This window comes from Triturus cristatus, chromosome 4_1 (assembly GCF_964204655.1).
Source record: "Triturus cristatus chromosome 4_1, aTriCri1.1, whole genome shotgun sequence".
NCBI classification, from domain to species: Eukaryota; Metazoa; Chordata; class Amphibia; order Caudata; family Salamandridae; genus Triturus; species Triturus cristatus.
The window spans coordinates 1,037,009,880-1,037,029,393 of NC_140585.1; the positions used below are offsets into that span (position 1 = coordinate 1,037,009,880).

Sequence of the window (19,514 nt, forward strand, 5' to 3'; positions counted from 1 at the left end):
TAAACACGAGCCCGTCATTACGCCTTTACCTCCGGGCTCGGCGGACCTTTTAGGTGCAGACTGCTGGCTGTGGACTTGGATGATGTAAGTACTATCCTCCCACTGAATGCGATCCCTCAAAATTATGCTATACAGAATATTGTGGCAAACAATCTGTGTAAGGGACGGTGTGATGCTATATCTAACGCTTACCCCGCATTTCTCCTTCTGTTGCCACAGCTGTTCTGTAGTCCCGCAATCCGCCTTCTTGCCCAAGGAGCGCACACCCACTCTTTTATACGTAAGCTGCCAGTGTTTTTATCATTTCAAATTTTGCTTTCCTTCTTTGAAGTTGTAAAGCATTTTTAACAGTGTCTACGATATATGTGATCTCTATTAATACTAAGAATCTTGTTTGGCCAGAGTATCGACCAAAGTGTGGGAATACTCTATCTATATATTGTTTGATTATATGGATTTTGGCATGTTTACAAAGCTTTGTAATTACATTTATCTTCTTGTTCTGATTGTAACACAGAATATGGCTACAAGTTTATACAGACTATGTTAATAACGTGGGGACTGATTCGGTCTCTTCGGCTTGGTTTCTTGTATATCTGATGAATATAAGGCAACTATTATGTGTCTCCTTAATGAAATCCATTTTTTTCAGAAATACGAGGTCTGTTTCCAGAACTGTGGGAGACCTCCACTGGAACCGTGAGTCTATCGGTTCTCTGCACCTGAGGTTAGGGTAGGCCATAGCGAGCCTATACCGCCAAGGTGCTTTTTTCTGTTGTATAATTAGGTCCTGATGAAAGCTTAGTGAACAAACATCTTATAAGCTGAAACATGTCGACCGCTTGACCACTCATAGGATACATCTGACCAAATTAATGTCAGTAGTAATTATCCTTCACAGTTTTTAACATATTCCTGTCTCGTCACTATTAAAGTGTTTTGGTGTACGACACATGGTTTTTTTAAATAAATCCTTTTCACTTTTTTCACACTTATCACTTCACTTTACTCTAGTCTGAAATTGTTGCTCCGCCTTAATTTGAAGCGCCGAAGCACACCAGAGGTGCATAAGGCTACTCTGGCTAAAACCCCATGATGAAGCATGTCACCAACTATGTTGGTGAGTGAGGGTTTTATTTTTTCATCAGATGGATTCTGTTTCCTTCACACTTTTTCCAAGCACATGGTGTACTATTGTACATTCGATCTTTTGACTGCGTCACGCTCTTTTGTTGTTGTTATATTGTTTTTGGGGGACCAAGAGTGTGGACATACCCTCTCTCTCCTGTTGTTTATTGTCATATGATTGAATAGTCATGTGTAAATGGGACTGAAGATCAATATTATTCAACAGACAAGCTTAAACAGACACAAAGATAATCTATCTTCTGCAGGCTTACCTCATTGAAGTTCAGAGAGATTACATATTTAGATGTTGATAAATCCGGCATCTCTTTTTCAGAAATTCTTATCGATAGAATTTTTCTGTGAATAAACATTTGTATTCAAGTGCCAATCAATTTGATATCAGTACAAGAATCAATTAAACATTTACACAAAGATATTGCACTATTGTTGTACCTCTCACTTGATCTACCCAAAATCCATATTATACAATGATGTAACATGTGTGCAAAATGATCTGCTTTCCAGTTCATGAGATCATACATTTCATCGTCAAGTGCAGTCTTACAGACAGTGCAAGTTTAATAACTGAAAAACTATAGACTACCAACTATATAACAAACTGTGTTACCAGACGGTAAATACCATATCTTCTACATAAAACACGTTGAAGCCTTCATAATAACCTCATTGGAGAGGATAGCGTTGGACTTTATTTGTAGTAGTGACTGCTAAAGATTGTGGAGGAAGTCCAGCAGGAGCCACTATTTACCTTTAACTTCTTGCATGCCTGAACTCAGTTATGTTCATGAATTAAAGAGATATTCCTACAAAAATGCATTTAACAAGTTCAAAATATTAAAGTTGACAATCTTCTGACAGAAGTCTCTGAACAATGCACTGAATGACTGTTTTGCTGAAAAGGCAACTTCATACAAGTTTTGAGTGGTTTATAAATATTTTTGCCTACAAATACTGAAGAAAGAATGAAAGGAAGACTTTAAATAAGTAGGTTTTTTTCCAATTTCCTAAAATAGGAAATTATTTCAATTGTGAATAGACGCCCAAAGTAAGTTTTAACGATGGCAGCCATGAAAGACAATTATTTTCCTCCTGACAAAACAATACACATTCTGGGGGCTATAGGTACTTTACTTTCCCTTCCAATAGTGAGATAAAAACCTTCAGACTAAATTTAGGATATTATGGAAACTTTTATGTATTAGAGTATGGTAGGTTTTGAATTTTTTCCAAGCCAAGACAGGAAGTCAGCACATGCGCCTGAATGTAGAAGAAAAAAGGTTTTTTTTGTTTAACTAATGTTAGCAACTGCTGTAGTGGCTGAGGTTTTGATCGTCTGAAGCCGCAAAAACACTTAGTCTACACTAAACATCAAGATGTAGTAATCTAGCCTTGACCACACAATGCCTCTCACAATAGTTGTTTAATGTTGGCTTGTTAGCAAAACTCTAATTCCACAAAGCACTTTGATATATTTTGAACAAAACTGTCTCATTGGTATAATCAAAGGTGGATCAAATGATCTAAACAGTCAACCTTTTAATCTTCAACACTTTAGTCTGGTGCCCATTTGTGTGAAATCCCCTATCCCAACTACAGTGCGTTAACAAAAGACACCCTTAATTTCCTAAAACTCCTTAAGTCCATTCTCATTCGTAGGTTTGCTCTGGGTAGAAAAACTCAAAACCAACAATAAGGAAAAGATAAGAGGGCCAATGCTATGGAAGTCTGGGCAAAACGCATTTGGGCATGGTATGAGTAGACATGCAATGATCTAAATATAAATTAGAACATTGGACAGTGGAGTGCTCCATTGAAGACAATGGAGTGCTCCGGGTTTCTAATGGGTGGTAGAAGCCCGGAGAGCAACAATTCCCTTGGGCTCCAAAAGGCCTTTGATTTTCGCAATTAGAACTTTCTGCCCTCTAGGGGCGGAATTTTCTAATAGCCTTGGAGCCCTCCGTAGCTGGCTCTACCTGCCATTAAATGCCTGCTCTCTTGTTAAAGGCCCGAGCAGACGCTGGAGCAGGCCTTTAATGATCGGTAAAGCCCGATACGTCAGGCTCTAAGGCTATGATATTAATATTGTTTCTGAATGTCTTTGTGCCAAAGAATAAACAAATTAAATCAAGTAACCAGCATGTCATACCCTTCTTCATTTAAATGGTTTCTGTCAGCATCACCCAAGACGATATGGAGCAGCCTATTTATAAAAAATAAAAAAAAAATTAAAAAAAGAATTAGTTGCATGACTAGTCATTTAACCAAGAAAAGTGATTAATGCCTAAGAACTCATAATTAATCTCACAAAAAATATGCGTTCTGAAATTCAGCAGTCATCCAGATGTTAATTGAGGAGACCATACTACAAGAAACCAACTAAAGAATCATGACCATTCACATAAAAACATTCCAAGCACATTCAAAACTTAAAACGTACAAATGGCTGCAGGTGGAGGGCATTGGCATTCATTTTTATGGATCAGCACTACGTTTTCATGACCAGACTTTGACCCAAAGCAAAGAAAGGGAGAGAAACATAAGAAAAAGAAGGGATGGAAAAGAGCGAAGTAATGTGAGTGGTAAAGTGACAGGTCGTTTAGGAGCAGTGGAAGAAAGAAGCATGAGGTGGAAGCAAAATTAAAATTAGGTATCCTTGTTACTTGGCAACGCCAACATTTAGCAGCACCACAATGGGCTCCCAAGAATATGGTTCTGCCCCCGTCACTTTTTGTAAACGAGGGTGACACATTGACACATTATGATGTTTAGTCTCTACCACCAAGAGCGACTGAGACTATGAAAGAAAGAAGCACAGTCGTACCAGCAGTCGTCAGCAGCAGCTGAGAATGTGACGCGTGCTTACAATCCCCGAAGCAAAAATCAGCTTTAGTATAAAAAGCATAATGGTGCCTTAGAGGTAAAAATTGTAATGTAGAGCTACTGATAAAATACGTCAACCCATTTCTGGTCCCCAGAGCTGACCTTTCTTTGGCAGAGTTTAAAGTCGCTGAGTCACTGTGGTGAGCAGAATGGACCTTTTAGTTAGTAGAAGTAGGTAAACCCATGCTTGTGAGAGCTAAGAGAATCATTATCAGATTTTGGAAAATCACAAGAAGCGAAAGTGTGTAAAGCGAGATCAAGGGCCTGGGCTCTCAAGCAGCTCTAGAAAAATTTCTCTACGGAAGGAACAGTAATATTGAGAATTTTGAATCTATCTGGTCATCCGTTATTGAGTTATATCTTCTATGAGTGACTTCATCTTCCCTTTTCATTTGTCTGGTTTCCCATTTATGATTTTCCTGGTTTCTTTGGCTGTCCATGGATGGGAGTTAATATATTACTTTACTCATTTGACTCAGACATTGTACACATAGGTACATCCCCCAATAAAGAGCTGTTGTCCTGAATCCATACTCTAGCAGTTGTGTTTACTGTGTTTTTAAAGTGGTCTGTCCCTTGCAGCCCTGCTGGGACATGCCTCCGGTCTCTGGCTCCCCAGTGGTATTTAAGTGCCCTAAGTTTTGTAAACACCTCAAACATCAGTTTACTACTATGATCTCCTAAACAACCCTACTGAATTCTCACTCGTTCTCTCTCCTTTGACTCATCCAAAACCTCCTTTTTTACTGATTCTCTTTCTCAATAATCCCTTTCTACACTCTCTTCCATCCATCTCTCCTTTACTCATCCCAGACCTCAATTTACTACTATGATCTCCCAATTAACATTTCTGGTTTCCTTCCCTCTACTAGCCCTCCATTATTCTATTCAATCCAACAAACTCACATGTCTTACGCTCAAATTAACTCGTACCTCCCTATACTAATACAATAGTCAATTGTCCCTATACTAATCCACCACTAATACTTTTGGGATCCGGAGTAGCGTGCTACTCATCGAAAAGCGCTTCGACCCCTCGTCAGGGGTAGTAAGTGCCATATAAATACAATTACAATACGTTATACAGTATATATAGGAATGGCATTTTCTATTCAATCTCATAAATAAGGAAGTTATCAAAATCTTCCCTCTCCTATCTTCTACTTTATTTTTAGAAGGATTAAGGTATAGCAAAAACAGAATCCGAAAAGAAAGACTGGGTAGAAAGGAGAATAGAGAGTCAGCACAGCTACATAATCCTGTCAATCTGGTGAATCTAAACAACTAACGAGATAAGCTATAAATGGAAGTAATACGATTAGTCAGAAAAGGAACATTTGCACTTGACATCTTTAGCAGCCAAATTAAATTTAAGACCTTTGGAGAGAACATTTAAATGCAGAGCTTACACTTTAGCAAAGCTCCTCTTGTGGTAGAGGCTGGCTGATGTTGGCATTGTGAGATTCCTGGTATGTGATGTCTATATCAGCCAGAGCTTGTAAACCCATAACATTTAATATGTCCATCTTTGAAGGTTTAGAGCAGAAACATGTGTCACGGTTACATATTCAAAACCGCAACGACCTACCACTGACTAGAAAAAGTTAAACTCCATCACCAGAATGATGTACAATTTTTATAAAACGTTTATAAAACTAAGCATGTTGTTGCAAGTACCAGGTCGAAAAGGCTGAATATTACAAAACATGCCCATAATGGTATATGCTTCTGACCTTCACTTGACTATCTTTTTACCTGTACCTCTTACTTTACCTCTTCACTGGTTCAGTTTGAAATGCAATTTATTAGATCTTCGTTGAGAGCAATAAAATAAGTAATCATGTATGGCGAACTATATCTCTTTTTGCATGGTGAACTATACCTTCAATCCTAGCACAACAACTCATAATATTCTTGTTAAAAAGTTGCGTTTTGTAACAGCATTATAAACAGCGTGATACGTAGATAGTGAACCAACTTGACTTTTATGTTTTTGTTTTTTTATTCCAGTTACAAACCTCAGTCCCTGAAGAAGGGAGAGCAACCCGATATGCATTGAGCAATTTTATTTGGTAATGATTGTATTTTTAAAAATGTATGATTTATTGTATGCAGGAACAAATTAAGTGCAGCAAACTGATGTGCACAATATAGAGCGAGGCAGACTACAAGAGTGGTCTATGTATTAGTGACCAGATAATAGTAATTTTCATGACTTGAAATTCGAAAAGCATAAAGTCATATATTTAAGTTAAAGTTATGAATATGTTTGATTATTGTGTATGATATATTCTTTTGCAGTGCCCTCTGGGTCCAAAGAACTATTATCTTTGGCAGCATTGACAGTTACCTGAAGTATATGACCGACAACATACACACCTGGGGTAGCTCTCCTGTGCTTTAGGATTGAGTAAAGGGATAACATTCAGTGCACGATAATCCACAAAAGTTATTCTCTGCACACAATGCCACAAATTTTCCACAACGGAAAATGTATTCCGTCTTGGTGGAGGGACACTTGGCTAAGATAAAGTCACAGACTTCAGGCGAAAGGTGGAAAGCTGCCAGCTGTCGGCTTTCATTCTGGGTGGAGCATAGACAGGTTCTGGTGGAGAACCCTCCCCTGCTGCTGCGACAGAAGATCCTCACAAAGGGACCGCCTGATCAGAGGACAATTCGCCATGCTCAACAGCTCGGGAATCTCTGTGCCCAGTCCGGAGCGGGAAGGATGGCTTGGGCTCAGTTGCTCTTGATCTTCTTGAGAACTCTGGGCAGTAGTGGTATGGGCGGAAATGAGTACAGGAGGCCTGAGCTCCCCTCGAGATGAAAAGCATCCCTGAGCTAGAGCCACCTTGGAAACTCCAGGGCACATAACTGTTGACATTGAACATTCTCGGCAGAGGCGAACACATCTAACTAAGGCTCTCGCCACTGCTGAAAGAGACCTCCAGAAGAAAACTACTTCGTGATCCGCTAGGAATCTTCGGCTGAGTTCGTCCTCCCTGGCGTTCAGAGAGCCTGTCAGATGTTAACTACCAGGGAAATGTCTTGACGTTCCAGCCATTTCCAGAGACGAAGGGCCTCTTGACAAAGGATCCACGACCCCACCTACCCTGTTTGTTGCAGCGTGAACATCTATACTAGCCTTTCCTCGATGGAGAACAAAAAAGCTTTTAATGCCAGTCAGATCACCCAGAGCTCCAACAGGTTGATGTGGAGCCCAGATTCCACAGGAGACCAGAGGCCTTTGATCTCCACCTCTCCCAGATGGCTGCCGCTTCCCAGGAGTGACGCATCTGTCTCCACTGTCAGATCTGGTTGGGGGAAGGGAGAGGAGTCTACCACTGACCCAATCGTGGTTCGTTAACCAAGAATGCAGTTCTTGTGCAGTTCCCTCTGGTATCTGGACCATGTCAGAGATATATTGTATCGGTCATTGCGGCAAGATGATGAAGGGAACGTCATCATTTGGCAAACGCTGAAACAAGACGCACACACTGTGTCGTCGTTGTGGATCAAAGGCGTACCATCTCCAGAAATGTACCTGTGGCAAGTGCGGATATCCTGCTAAGAGAAAGTATGACTGTAGTGTGAAGGCTGAGAGACGCAACACCACAGGTATCGACCGTATCAGACACTTGAAGGTTGTCTACCGTAGATGCAGGAATGGTTTCCGTGAGGGCACAACACCAAAACCGAAGACGGCAGCAGTTGCAGTATCCAGTTCATCAAATATTTTGTTAAAATAAAATATGCCACCGAAAGATTTTGCTGAGGCTGCACAGACTGGAACTTCAGGCTCCACGGCAGAGCCCGCATATGCCAGTGGGCATGAGTCACAAACAGAATGCAAGAGGCCATGAGACCCAGCAGCCTCAGAGTCAGTCTCCCCCCGAAATCCAGGATAGAGGCTGAAACATAGGTATCATAGCTAGAATATCCTGCACCTGCCGTTCGGGAGGATAAACCCGAAACTGCACTGTGCCCAGAACAGCTCCGATGAAAGGGAGTATCTGAGAAGGGGTCAGGTGTGACTTTGGCATGTTGATAGTGAAACCTAGCCAGTGCAGTAGGTCCGCCGTAGTCAGGAGGTGGGAGACAACTGCAGAGGACGAGCCCACCTTCAACACACAGTCGTCGAGATAGGGGGAGTCTGGCACTGATGAGAGACTCCTGAGGCGGAAAGCCGGGAGCGCGAAAGCTATACTTTTAAAATTGGTGTGATACTTTGTTACTTTTAAATCACTTGATCTCTTTGCACTTCCTCGCTCTTCCCTAAACAGCGGATCCAACGCTGCAACGAACACCTACCTCCTGGTCGCCATTCCCGACGGCGAGGTGAGCCACGAGACACGCCCATCTCTGTTGGCCACGCCCCCTCACCATATGCATAAATAGCGCGCGCTGACAAGAAGCGCGACACTGATGAGAGACTCTTGAGGCGGAAAGCCGGGAGCGCGAAAGCTATATTTTTAAAATTGGTGTGATACTTTGTTACTTTTAAATCACTTGATCTCTTTGCACTTCCTCGCTCTTCCCTAAACAGCGGATCCAACGCTGCAACGAACACCTACCTCCTGGTCGCCATTCCCGACGGCGAGGTGAGCCACGAGACACGCCCATCTCTGTTGGCCACGCCCCCTCACCATATGCATAAATAGCGCGCGCTGACAAGAAGCGCGACACTGATGAGACTCCTGAGGCGGAAAGCCGGGAGCGCGAAAGCTATATTTTTAAAATTGGTGTGATACTTTGTTACTTTTAAATCACTTGATCTCTTTGCACTTCCTCGCTCTTCCCTAAACAGCGGATCCAACGCTGCAACGAACACCTACCTCCTGGTCGCCATTCCCGACGGCGAGGTGAGCCACGAGACACGCCCATCTCTGTTGGCCACGCCCCCTCCAACGCCCGGACCATCTAATATAAATTATGTGCCTTGGCAGGAAGCGCAGCGGGCGCGCCGAAGGCGCGCTTTAGGCAAGCTCGTCTGCGCTCGTCCGCGACTGTCCGGGGCTAGGGGCACGTCACTCTGCTCATCTTACCATCTATTCCCCCGCCCAATTACGCTGCCTCCGGGGCCCATGGTCGCTACCAGCCTCTACCTGTTCTCGTATTTCGTCTCTTGGCTTGTCTCCGCCTGCTCCTCTCGCCATCCCCCCTCCCCAACTTGCCCTCCCTCTTCCCTCTAGAGGTAATGTTCTTCCTGCTACCTCTAAAACCTTGGCGGCATACTATTTGAACACCCGGTCTGCAGTAGCCCATGCCCATGAACTTTCGGTACTGCTGGACCTTCATGCCCCTGACCTTCTTTTTTTAACGGAAACTTGGTTTTGTGATGACTCCCTCCCTGCCTTACTGGACACCCTACCAGCTCCATATTACGCCCTCCGTGCAGACCGTCAAAATGGTAGAGCCGGGGGCGGGGTGGCGGTCATCGCCCGAACCGACCTTCCCTTTCAAACTCTGTCCCTGCCAAATGTCGCTACCACGGAGTATTTAGCTATTCGTACTACTTCCATCACGCCCCCTCTCACCTGCATACTTATCTATCGCCCCCCTCAATCCCCTTTATTGTTTCTCCCTGACTTTTTGGAAGTTCTGGCCACTATTACAGTTAATAACTCTTCCATTCTGCTCTTGGGTGATTTTAATTTTTGACCCTCTGACCCAGCTGAATGCCCATCCTCAAAGGAATTCTCTGATACCCTTTATTCTCTCAACTTCATACCTCACATTCATTCTCCCACCCATATCAAAGGTCACATTCTTGACCAGGTTTGGTCCCTAAATTGCCCCGTAGAGTCCCTTACCATCTCGCCCTGTACATGGTCTGACCATCACCTGATCTCTTTTGCTCTTCCCATACACCCCCCGGTCAAGCCCCCACTCCCCAAAAACATCTGGGTTCGTGCCTGGGGACGAGTAGATCCCGAAAGTTTATCCTCCCTACTTACCACCTCTCTTCCTTCCCTGCAAGGCTTATCCACCCGTTCCCAGGTCACGGCCATTGAACAATGGCTCTCCTCAGGCTGTGACTCCATCGCCCCCTTGAAACGGGTCTCAACCAAACGAGAGAAGGACGCCAATCAGTGGTTTAACGAAGATCTCAAAGCCACTAAATTGGCGGTACGTCGAGCAGAGCGGGCCTGGAGGAGAAACTACTGCCCCTCTCTACGATTGGAGTTTATTAACATCCTGACCCTATACAAAAAGGATATCCTGGAGTCAAAAACCACCTATTTCTCCTCCAAAATCCTCGCAGCCGAAAACCAATCGAAGGAAATTTTCTCGATTGTACACAATCTGGCGTTTTCGGACAGAACCTCTCTTAAGCCCACCCCTTCACAGGAACTCTGTCATTCCCTCAATAACTTTTTCATTCAGAAAATAGTCACCATCAAAGCTAACATCCCCCCTCCTTCCCCTACTTTTGTGGATCCCCAGTGCCCCCCCCCCCCAAGGGACAACTCACCTCCCTCCCACCTCTGACTAAGGAATCTCTGACTGCCATAATTTCACTTGTCAAATCTGGTTCCCCGTTAGATCCCTGCCCGGCTCATATTCTTCGTCATATCTTTACCAGCTGTTCAGACCCCCCCCTTCATCTCCTTAACAGCTCTCTTTCCCAGGGCGTGGTACCTAACCCACTTAAAACCGCAGTCATTGTCCCCATTTTGAAAAAACCGGGCGCCGACCCCTCAGTTCCCGCTAATTTTCGCCCCATCTCCCTTCTGCCGTTCCTGGCGAAAGTACTCGAGCGCCACGTCACCTGCGCCCTGAGCTCTTTCGTGGAGAAGAACGGGGCTCTCGCCCCCCCGCCAGGCCGGGTTCCGCCCCGCACACTCTACGGAGTCCGTAGTTCTCTCGGTCCTTGATAACCTCAGGGAGGGAATGGATACCAACCAACCCCAGGCCTTGGTCCTCCTCGATCTCTCAGCCGCCTTTGACACGGTGGATCATTCCATCTTGCTTTCCCGTGTCAGGGCGGCGGGGATCGGGGGCACCGCGTTGGTTTGGTTATCCTCCTTCCTGAGGGACCGTACCCAGGCAGTTCGCCTGGGTGATTTTACTGCGGACTTTCGCAATGTTCAGTGCGGGGTCCCCCAAGGCTCCTCCCTTTCCCCCCTTTTATTTAATCTTTATATTTCCCCTCTTATTTTTTCACTGCAACAAATGGAGGTCGCCGTATTTAATTATGCGGACGACCTCCAGCTTGTCTTCAATCTTTCCTCTTCCCCCGATTCTGTTCTTAATTTCCAAACCATCATGATTCATATCCGGGACTGGATGAACCACAACCATCTGAAACTCAACCCAGACAAGACCGAGCTGGTGTTGACGGGTGGTTCATCCAGCCCCTGGTCCCCTCTCTTCTGGCCGCCTTCCCTAGGTCCCCCACCTGTTCCCTCTACCTCAGTCAAAACTCTAGGCATTAAGCTCAATTCTCAACTCACCCTTCACTCCCAGGTCAGCTCTGTGGTTTCTTCTTCCTTTCTTTCACTGCGCACTATACGCAAGGTGTCCCTTTTTTTCTCATTTGATGCTTTAAAATTGATCACCCTGGCCATGGTCGTATCCCGCCTGGATTATGGCAACGCCCTATATGCAGGTATACCTGCATATAGTCTCCGGCGTCTGCAGCAGATCCAAAACCAGGCGGCGCGCCTGGTGTTCAAACTTCCAAAGTCCCACCATATCACCCCCCTCCTAAAGTCCCTACATTGGCTTCCTGTTCGTGCTCGTGTCCAGTTTAAGCTTGCTTCCATCACCTTTCAAGCACGACTGGGCACGGCACCGGCTTTCATCTCATCTGAGATTATCCCTTATGTTCCATCCAGGGAACTGCGTTCATCTACCCAATCCCTTCTTACAGTCCCACGGTTCCGGAGAAAGAAATGGGGAGGCTCGAAATTTGCGACCCTCGCCCCGATCTTCTGGAACTCCCTGCCTCTCGAGCTTAGAGCTTCAACCCTGTACCCGCATTTCCGGAAACAGCTCAAGGCACATCTCTTTGCTAAATTCTTCAATTAATTCATTAGCAGTTCATCTTTTTCTTACTTAGCTCCAGCTCCCTTGCCCAGTCCTCTGTCAGTTGTAGCGCCATGAAAGCGCTGGTGTACGTGCGCTGTATAAATAATTTTAAATTCAAATTCAAATTCACCCCTGATTTCAGCAGATGAGCTGCAAACACCGATCAACAACAGAAGAGGAAGGGTAAAAACACGACTAGTCCCCTCAAGGGAAAAGTTCCAAAACAACAAAGTCAGTGTAGTGTCTGCAGGGCACTTACCATCCAAAAAGCACGGGTCTCCAGAGTCCGGACCTTCCCAAAACGTTATAGGGAGGAGCACAGACCTTGGGAGGTAATACAAATTATGTATGAAAGCCCTCACTCACCAACCTGGTTGGTGACATGCTTCATCATCGGGCTCCACTGGGTATGACCGAGTGTCATCCCAGTGTGCTACAACGCCAGGTTACTGCGGAGCGGGATTTTGTGAGGTGACAGTGAATTTGGAATTAAAAATACCCAATTGAGTCAAAAAATATATATAATTTAATAGTTTTGCTAATTGGGAAGGTTGAAAAGGAGTGAGGGTCAAAAAATAACAGACCGGATTCACTCCATGGCGGTCAACATGTTTCTGCCTTGGGTGTGTTATACAGGCTTTCATCAGGACCAGAGTGGGAGTGTGTGAGCCCCGGAGGTATGAACGCACTAAGGTTCACCCTGCCGTGGGCTCTTATGTGAAAAAGTGTGTAAATAAACAATTCAAAATCCGCCAAGTGGTATCAAGGTGGAGAGAAACGAGTTTACTCTTAAAATGAAAGAGGACAAACAAACACAAGACAAAACATAAAAGAATTGTAAATGTGCATGGTCAATTCATTCTAAGTCGCCGTAGCTACTGGCACAAAACATAGTGCAAGGATGGGACTGTGCCAATAATCAGTACCTCAAGTGACAAAAGTTGTGCTATCCGTGCTATACGCGTATCCAGGTACTAGTGTCAGGAGAGTACACCAGACTTCACCTGAATAACGTGACTAGTACTCTATATCGGAACTGACGTGGGACTATGCACACTACGTGAGGATCAAGATCAAAGAGAGGGGCCGGGAACTCATTGGACATGGCCCGTGCATCATTTCTGGGAGGTAAAGATGCTAGAATATGAAGAAGTATTCTTACTAAGAGGCCAGACCGTTCGTCGCCTCAGGGATCCCGGGGTGGGGGTGCGAACAATATGGCACACCCTGAGGAGAGAAAAGAGAAGAGAAAGAGCGAGGCCGCAAGCGGCTAAATAACCAGAACTGTGGCTTCTAAAAGAACAAAAATGATGGAAAAGAAGCAGATTAGGGGACGTCCACTTACGCCCTCGCTGTTCGGCACCCGCTGGAAACCTGTGCAGCCTCGATCCGCCGGGTCCAGGAAGTAATGAGACCCGGAGCGAGACAGGTATAAACAGGAAAGTTGTGGAAGTGAGCTCGAATGTGATTGGGCAAATTCCCCAAGGCTGTGTTCTAATTGGCTGGGCCCCAGCCAATGGAGTACGGGGAGACAGAGTTCGTCAAGAGGGCACGGCCACTGAATCCCGAGACACTGTCATTCGGGAAAGCTTTATGTGGTATAAACAAACGAACATATTACGTGTTGATATCGTATCAGGATTAGAGCCTGGCAAGTTAGAATCAATGCTGAATCCGCAACTCGGAAGCAGGGGGGTAATTGAGCACATGTTAAGTGCTTCAGTGTTGTAGAGTGTTAATTCAACAAATGGGGGATCAAATCAGCGTGGAACAAATAACAAAATGCAAAGTCAAGTCGTATTCATAAAGAGGGGATGGGTTTACTAAGACTGGCAATCATAGTGAGTAATGAGATCATCAGTACATATTTACAGTATGTTAACCCAAGGTATATTATCATTAAGACCCACAAGATTAGTGCCCAGACGATACACCCATCTTTGTTCCTTCTCAAAAAGGATTTTCTGAGTATTGCTGCGTGTCGTGATCTCTTCAATTATTGTCCAGTGTAGATCGTTAGTAGTATGGTTAGCAGACAAATAGTGTTCACTAAGTTTAGTGGTGATTCGCTTACATCTAATGTTGCTCCGATGTTCACCGATCCGGAGTTTCACTTTCCTCGTGGTCATCCCTACATAGCGTAGACCACAGGGACAAGTAATCAGGTAAACGACATTGGGTGTATTGCAATTGGTATGTCCGGTCTGGGTCCAGACCTTGCCAGGTTCCAGGTTTAGGCAGGTAGTGTGAGAGGTCAAGTGACATATACTGCAGTCCGAGCATGGGAAATGGCCAGTGATCTTAGGAAGACCCCAAGCTTCAGTGATGGATCTTTGAGCGGTGTTTAATTGGCTGATGGGGCGTGTATGTACCAGGCTATTCCGCAGACTTTGTGCTCGTTTGAATGAGAATAGAGGTTTTTCCCATCTCCGGTTGTTGCTATTAATAATCCGCCAATGTTTCATGACGACTTTCTTCATAGCGTTTGACAGGGTACTGTAAGTCGTGACGCATGTGAGTGGTATGGGCATGACGTCTTTTACAGTGTCCTCTAAAAGGGCTTCTCTGGGTTGGTTTCTGGCCCGTTTGTAACTTTTGGAGAGAAGAGGGACGGGGTACCCTCTGGCTGTCATTTTGGAAGTGAGATCACTGGATTGGGCCTTAAAATCTCCCAAAGAGGTACAGTTACGCCGGAGGCGGAGGAATTGCCCATAAGGCAAATTCTCCCTCAAAGCACGAGGATGGAAGCTCGTAAAATCAAGAAGGTTATTTCTAGATGTGGGTTTATAGTGTGTCTTCCACAACTTTCCTGTTTATACCTGTCTCGCTCCGGGTCTCATTACTTCCTGGACCCGGCGGATCGAGGCTGCACAGGTTTCCAGCGGGTGCCGAACAGCGAGGGCGTAAGTGGACGTCCCCTAATCTGCTTCTTTTCCATCATTTTTGTTCTTTTAGAAGCCACAGTTCTGGTTATTTAGCCGCTCTTTCTCTTCTCTTTTCTCTCCTCAGGGTGTGCCATATTGTTCGCACCCCCACCCCGGGATCCCTGAGGCGACGAACGGTCTGGCCTCTTAGTAAGAATACTTCTTCATATTCTAGCATCTTTACCTCCCAGAAATGATGCACGGGCCATGTCCAATGAGTTCCCGGCCCCTCTCTTTGATCTTGATCCTCACGTAGCGTGCATAGTCCCACGTCAGTTCCGATATAGAGTACTAGTCACGTTATTCAGGTGAAGTCTGGTGTACTCTCCTGACACTAGTACCTGGATACGCGTATAGCACGGATAGCACAACTTTTGTCACTTGAGGTACTGATTATTGGCACAGTCCCATCCTTGCACTATGTTTTGTGCCAGTAGCTACGGCGACTTAGAATGAATTGACCATGCACATTTACAATTCTTTTATGTTTTGTCTTGTGTTTGTTTGTCCTCTTTCATTTTAAGAGTAAACTCGTTTCTCTCCACCTTGATACCACTTGGCGGATTTTGAATTGTTTATTTACACACTTTTTCACATAAGAGCCCACGGCAGGGTGAACCTTAGTGCGTTCATACCTCCGGGGCTCACACACTCCCACTCTGGTCCTGATGAAAGCCTGTATAACACACCCAAGGCAGAAACATGTTGACCGCCATGGAGTGAATCCGGTCTGTTATTTTTTGACCCTCACTCCTTTTCAACCTTCCCAATTAGCAAAACTATTAAATTATATATATTTTTTGACTCAATTGGGTATTTTTAATTCCAAATTCACTGTCACCTCACAAAATCCCGCTCCGCAGTAACCTGGCGTTGTAGCACACTGGGATGACACTCGGTCATACCCAGTGGAGCCCGATGATGAAGCATGTCACCAACCAGGTTGGTGAGTGAGGGCTTTCATACATAATTTGTATTACCTCCCAAGGTCTGTGCTCCTCCCTATAACGTTTTGGGAAGGTCCGGACTCTGGAGACCCGTGCTTTTTGGATGGTAAGTGCCCTGCAGACACTACACTGACTTTGTTGTTTTGGAGCTGCAAACACCGCCATCACCTTGATGAACATCCGAGGAGTGCTAGTAAGGCCAAAGTGGAGCATAGCGAACTGAAAGGGCTCATGACCTACTGTGAGCTGCAGGTAACGTCTGCTGGCTGTACGATGTCGAAAAACCTGCTTTACATGTCACCAAATTTGCAATGATCATAAGCGATGCATCTTTAACTTGTTTTTTTTTGCGGTGTTACGCTGGTCTCTTAAGTCCTTATTGAATATTGTCATCTGTAACTGTGTATTGCTCCATGGCCTGTAACATCAATTGAGTTTGTTAATACAATACAAAATTAATTAAAAATAAATAAATAAAATAAAACGTCTGTTGGCAGGCTGGACAGGGATGTGGAAGTATGCAGCCTGCAAGTCCAACGCTACCATCCAGTCTCCCGGATCCATGGCAGACAGGACTTGTGCAAGCTTGAGCATTTGAGTTTCTCCTTTTTCAGGAAGAAATTGAGAGGGCACTGGTCTAGGATAGGACAAAGGCTTCCATCCTGCTTGGGCACCAGGAAGTAGCGTGAACAGCAACCACTACCTACTTTTGATGCTGGAACCCTCCTTATGGCTCCTTTGGACACGGGTGCCATCACTTCCTGGCAGAGTAAGGAGAGATGGTCCTCCATCAGCCTGTCGAAAGTGGGTGGCATTGGTGGAGGTGTGGTCACGAAGGGGAGAGAGTAGCCCCTTCAGACAATCTCGGGAACCCAGAGGTCTGGTGGTCAGGGGGCAAACTAAAGAGGCTTAGAGGCTGCAGCTGCCGGGGGAGGGGGGTAGGTTTGGGCTGGCCTCTAGCTGCCTGACTCATGGGGTCTGTGGGTGCCATATTCTTGGCCATGCTGGGGATGGGAAACTTGTGGCCCATGGTGGCTGGGTGGGTAGAGATGCGGCTGAAAGCCATTTCCGTGGCCACGTAAAGAGCGAAAGGCGGACTGGAGTAGATGCTGGGTCATGTAAAGGCCCAAAGACCTGGCCGTAACTCTGCTGTCCTTAACGCGCTCCAGCGCTGAATCCACCTTGTTTCTGAAGAGATGGAAGCCATCAGAGGGCATGTCCATAAGCGATTTTTGGACATCCCCAGAAAAGTCAGTATTCCTCAACCAGGCATTGCTTCATAAAGCCACTGTTGAGGAAAACACTGTGCCTATTGAGACAGTCGTGTGCAGCCCACATCGGTGTGTGATCTTCACTGCGTCTCTACTATAAGCCATAGCTTGAGAGGGTATGGTCTGGGCCTCCCTCCAGAAACATATGGAGCACCGGCGCAACCCAATCCCAAAAGCAATGGGAGTAATAGCCTAATAGCAGTGTTCGTAGACCACAATGTCAAGTTGGCCGAAGGAAACATTTTCTTACCCAAGGTGTCCAGCCTTTAAGATTCTCTATCCGGTGGGGCGGTAGGTAATACACCAGGATTTACTTGGGAAGTGGAGGCCTGGACCACCAAACTCTTTGGAGTGGGTTGTTGTGTGAGTAAAGAGGGGTTGCCTGGTGCAGGACAATGGCAGTTGCCAATTGTCCTGTTCACAGTAGCCCTATGCAGGGCTTGGACCAGGCCCAAAGCAAGACAACTATGAGGGCTTTATTAAATGCCAGAAGCAGTTCTGAATAGGGTGACTTCCAGGTGAGCCACCTGCGTCAAGAAATTAGTTTTGACAGCAACAGAGGGAAACTGAAGATCCAGGACCTTGGCCACTCTCCTCACCACCATAGCAAATGTGGCTCTCTCATCCGTAGCCACAGTAGGAGGAGAGACCAAGCCAGTATCTGGGGCAGGATTCAGTCCACTGGCATCTGCCAATTCCTCACACCAATCCATATCGGGGCTGGTGTTCTTCAAGGTGCAGTGGCCCCTCCCAATCTTCCCCAATTTCTATCCCATAAGAATAGAGCTCAGGCTCCAGCCTCGAGGGAAAGGCTCTAGTCTGCCTCGGGCGACACCCTTATGGCTCTGTGTCAGGGACGTGGTTAAGAATAGGGACGGCATCATCGGAGGGTGCTGGAAGCATCGACAAAGGGACTGGCATCGGGGAAGATCAAGGTAGCAAGACCTGCGCCGGTTCGGATCCATCTGTTGATCCAAGTGGCCCGACTGGCGCCAGAGCAGGGCTGCCTGCGTGTAACCAGTAGGAGCCCCTCTCAAACCCGTGGGACCCGAAGGTGCTCCAGCGGGACGAGCCACACAAATATGAGGTGCATGGTCTGATATGGGCGGGGGTCTCTCAGGCTATCAGAAACTGTGGGAGGTGCAGAGCAGACCCAGGTGCAAGCTCAACTGAGGAGCCAGGCCTCGAGTAATGATGCTCCCTCATTTCGTCAGATGATCAACAGATGGGGAGAAGTTGAACACCTCTTCAACTCCTTGCTCTTCTTATTTTGAGACTTACCGAAGAGAAACAACTTCAACTACAACAAAGATCTATGGCTCTGCGACCGATACCGGGACCTTCCTCTCGACCAGGATCAACATGGGAGTTTGACACCAACATTTGCCAGTGACAGGCGCAGCTGGGATTGAATACAGCCTTCCTCATTGACATCCCTGCCACATCAGGAGACAAATCTAAAAAAAACAGACAAAAACTTGAAAAAGACAGTCAGAAATGAGTGGGGTTAGCTCACTCAGGATTATGCGCTGACTGGTGCAGAAAGAGAAGAACAGAGGTCATTGTGCTGGGGTGGCGCCTTTAAAGGCAGCATACATGTCACTTCTGGCATGGACAGCACCACGCAGAGGCAAACAACGCCACCTACCGGCATGCAGGGGTAACGCTCACGAAAAATTTACTAATCCAGTCTGACGCCCCAAGGTAAGGAATCTGTAGCTAGAAGTCCCTATCAGATATTGTTTTTTGGGGCATTTGATATAGTGCTGCTGCTTTACAGATAATGCCTTTTTTGCAGCAGAAGAAGGATCCCAAACGTGAGGAGCTAACATGCTGGATGGAACAATACTAGACACCACAGTTATCTTATTTGCATTCAAATGTATTTATTTTTGAAAGGCACATTTGAACAAAAGTAAAAACTGAGGGTAAAAGGCATATATTTTTATGTTTTATCACAGATTCCACTTTTGTGCTTTGTGTGTTCGTGCAGGATAGGTAGAGGCTAGTTCTGATATTAACAAACCCAAAGCAGCTTCTGATGTAGAACATCCCTCCTCTTATGCACTTTAGTTTGTCTTCCAAAGCATCGCTAAACCGGTTTGTAGCTAATGAAGAAGCAACAAGTATCCTTCCATCTCCAGTCTACCTTATACCTTCATAGTCCCAACGATGAACAGACAGAGGTAGCAGTTTGAGGGTACTGCAAGAAGAAAATCTCATTACCTCTTAATTAATGCACTCATTTCAGATTTTACCTTTGATATTGAGTTTATCCCCTTGTAAATAGGTCGCAAACAGAATCACTA

At 45.6% G+C, this 19,514-nt stretch overlaps 1 protein-coding gene and 1 pseudogene across 3 annotated transcripts in view; one reads left to right on the top strand and one right to left on the bottom strand.

Moving 5' to 3' along the window:
- Positions 1 to 19,514, bottom strand: part of HDAC10 (histone deacetylase 10) — a 440,238-nt gene that overhangs the window by 48,305 nt on the left and 372,419 nt on the right. For all 3 annotated transcript variants that reach the window (XM_085653979.1, XM_085653977.1, XM_085653978.1), the window contains 2 exons: positions 3,296 to 3,349; positions 1,401 to 1,485 (listed from right to left, as the gene is read on the bottom strand). In XM_085653979.1, the coding sequence (XP_085510105.1) occupies positions 1,401 to 1,485; positions 3,296 to 3,349 (139 nt within the window). The remainder of the gene's footprint in view (positions 1 to 1,400; positions 1,486 to 3,295; positions 3,350 to 19,514) is intronic.
- Positions 7,476 to 7,778, top strand: LOC146856013 (large ribosomal subunit protein eL37-like; annotated as a pseudogene).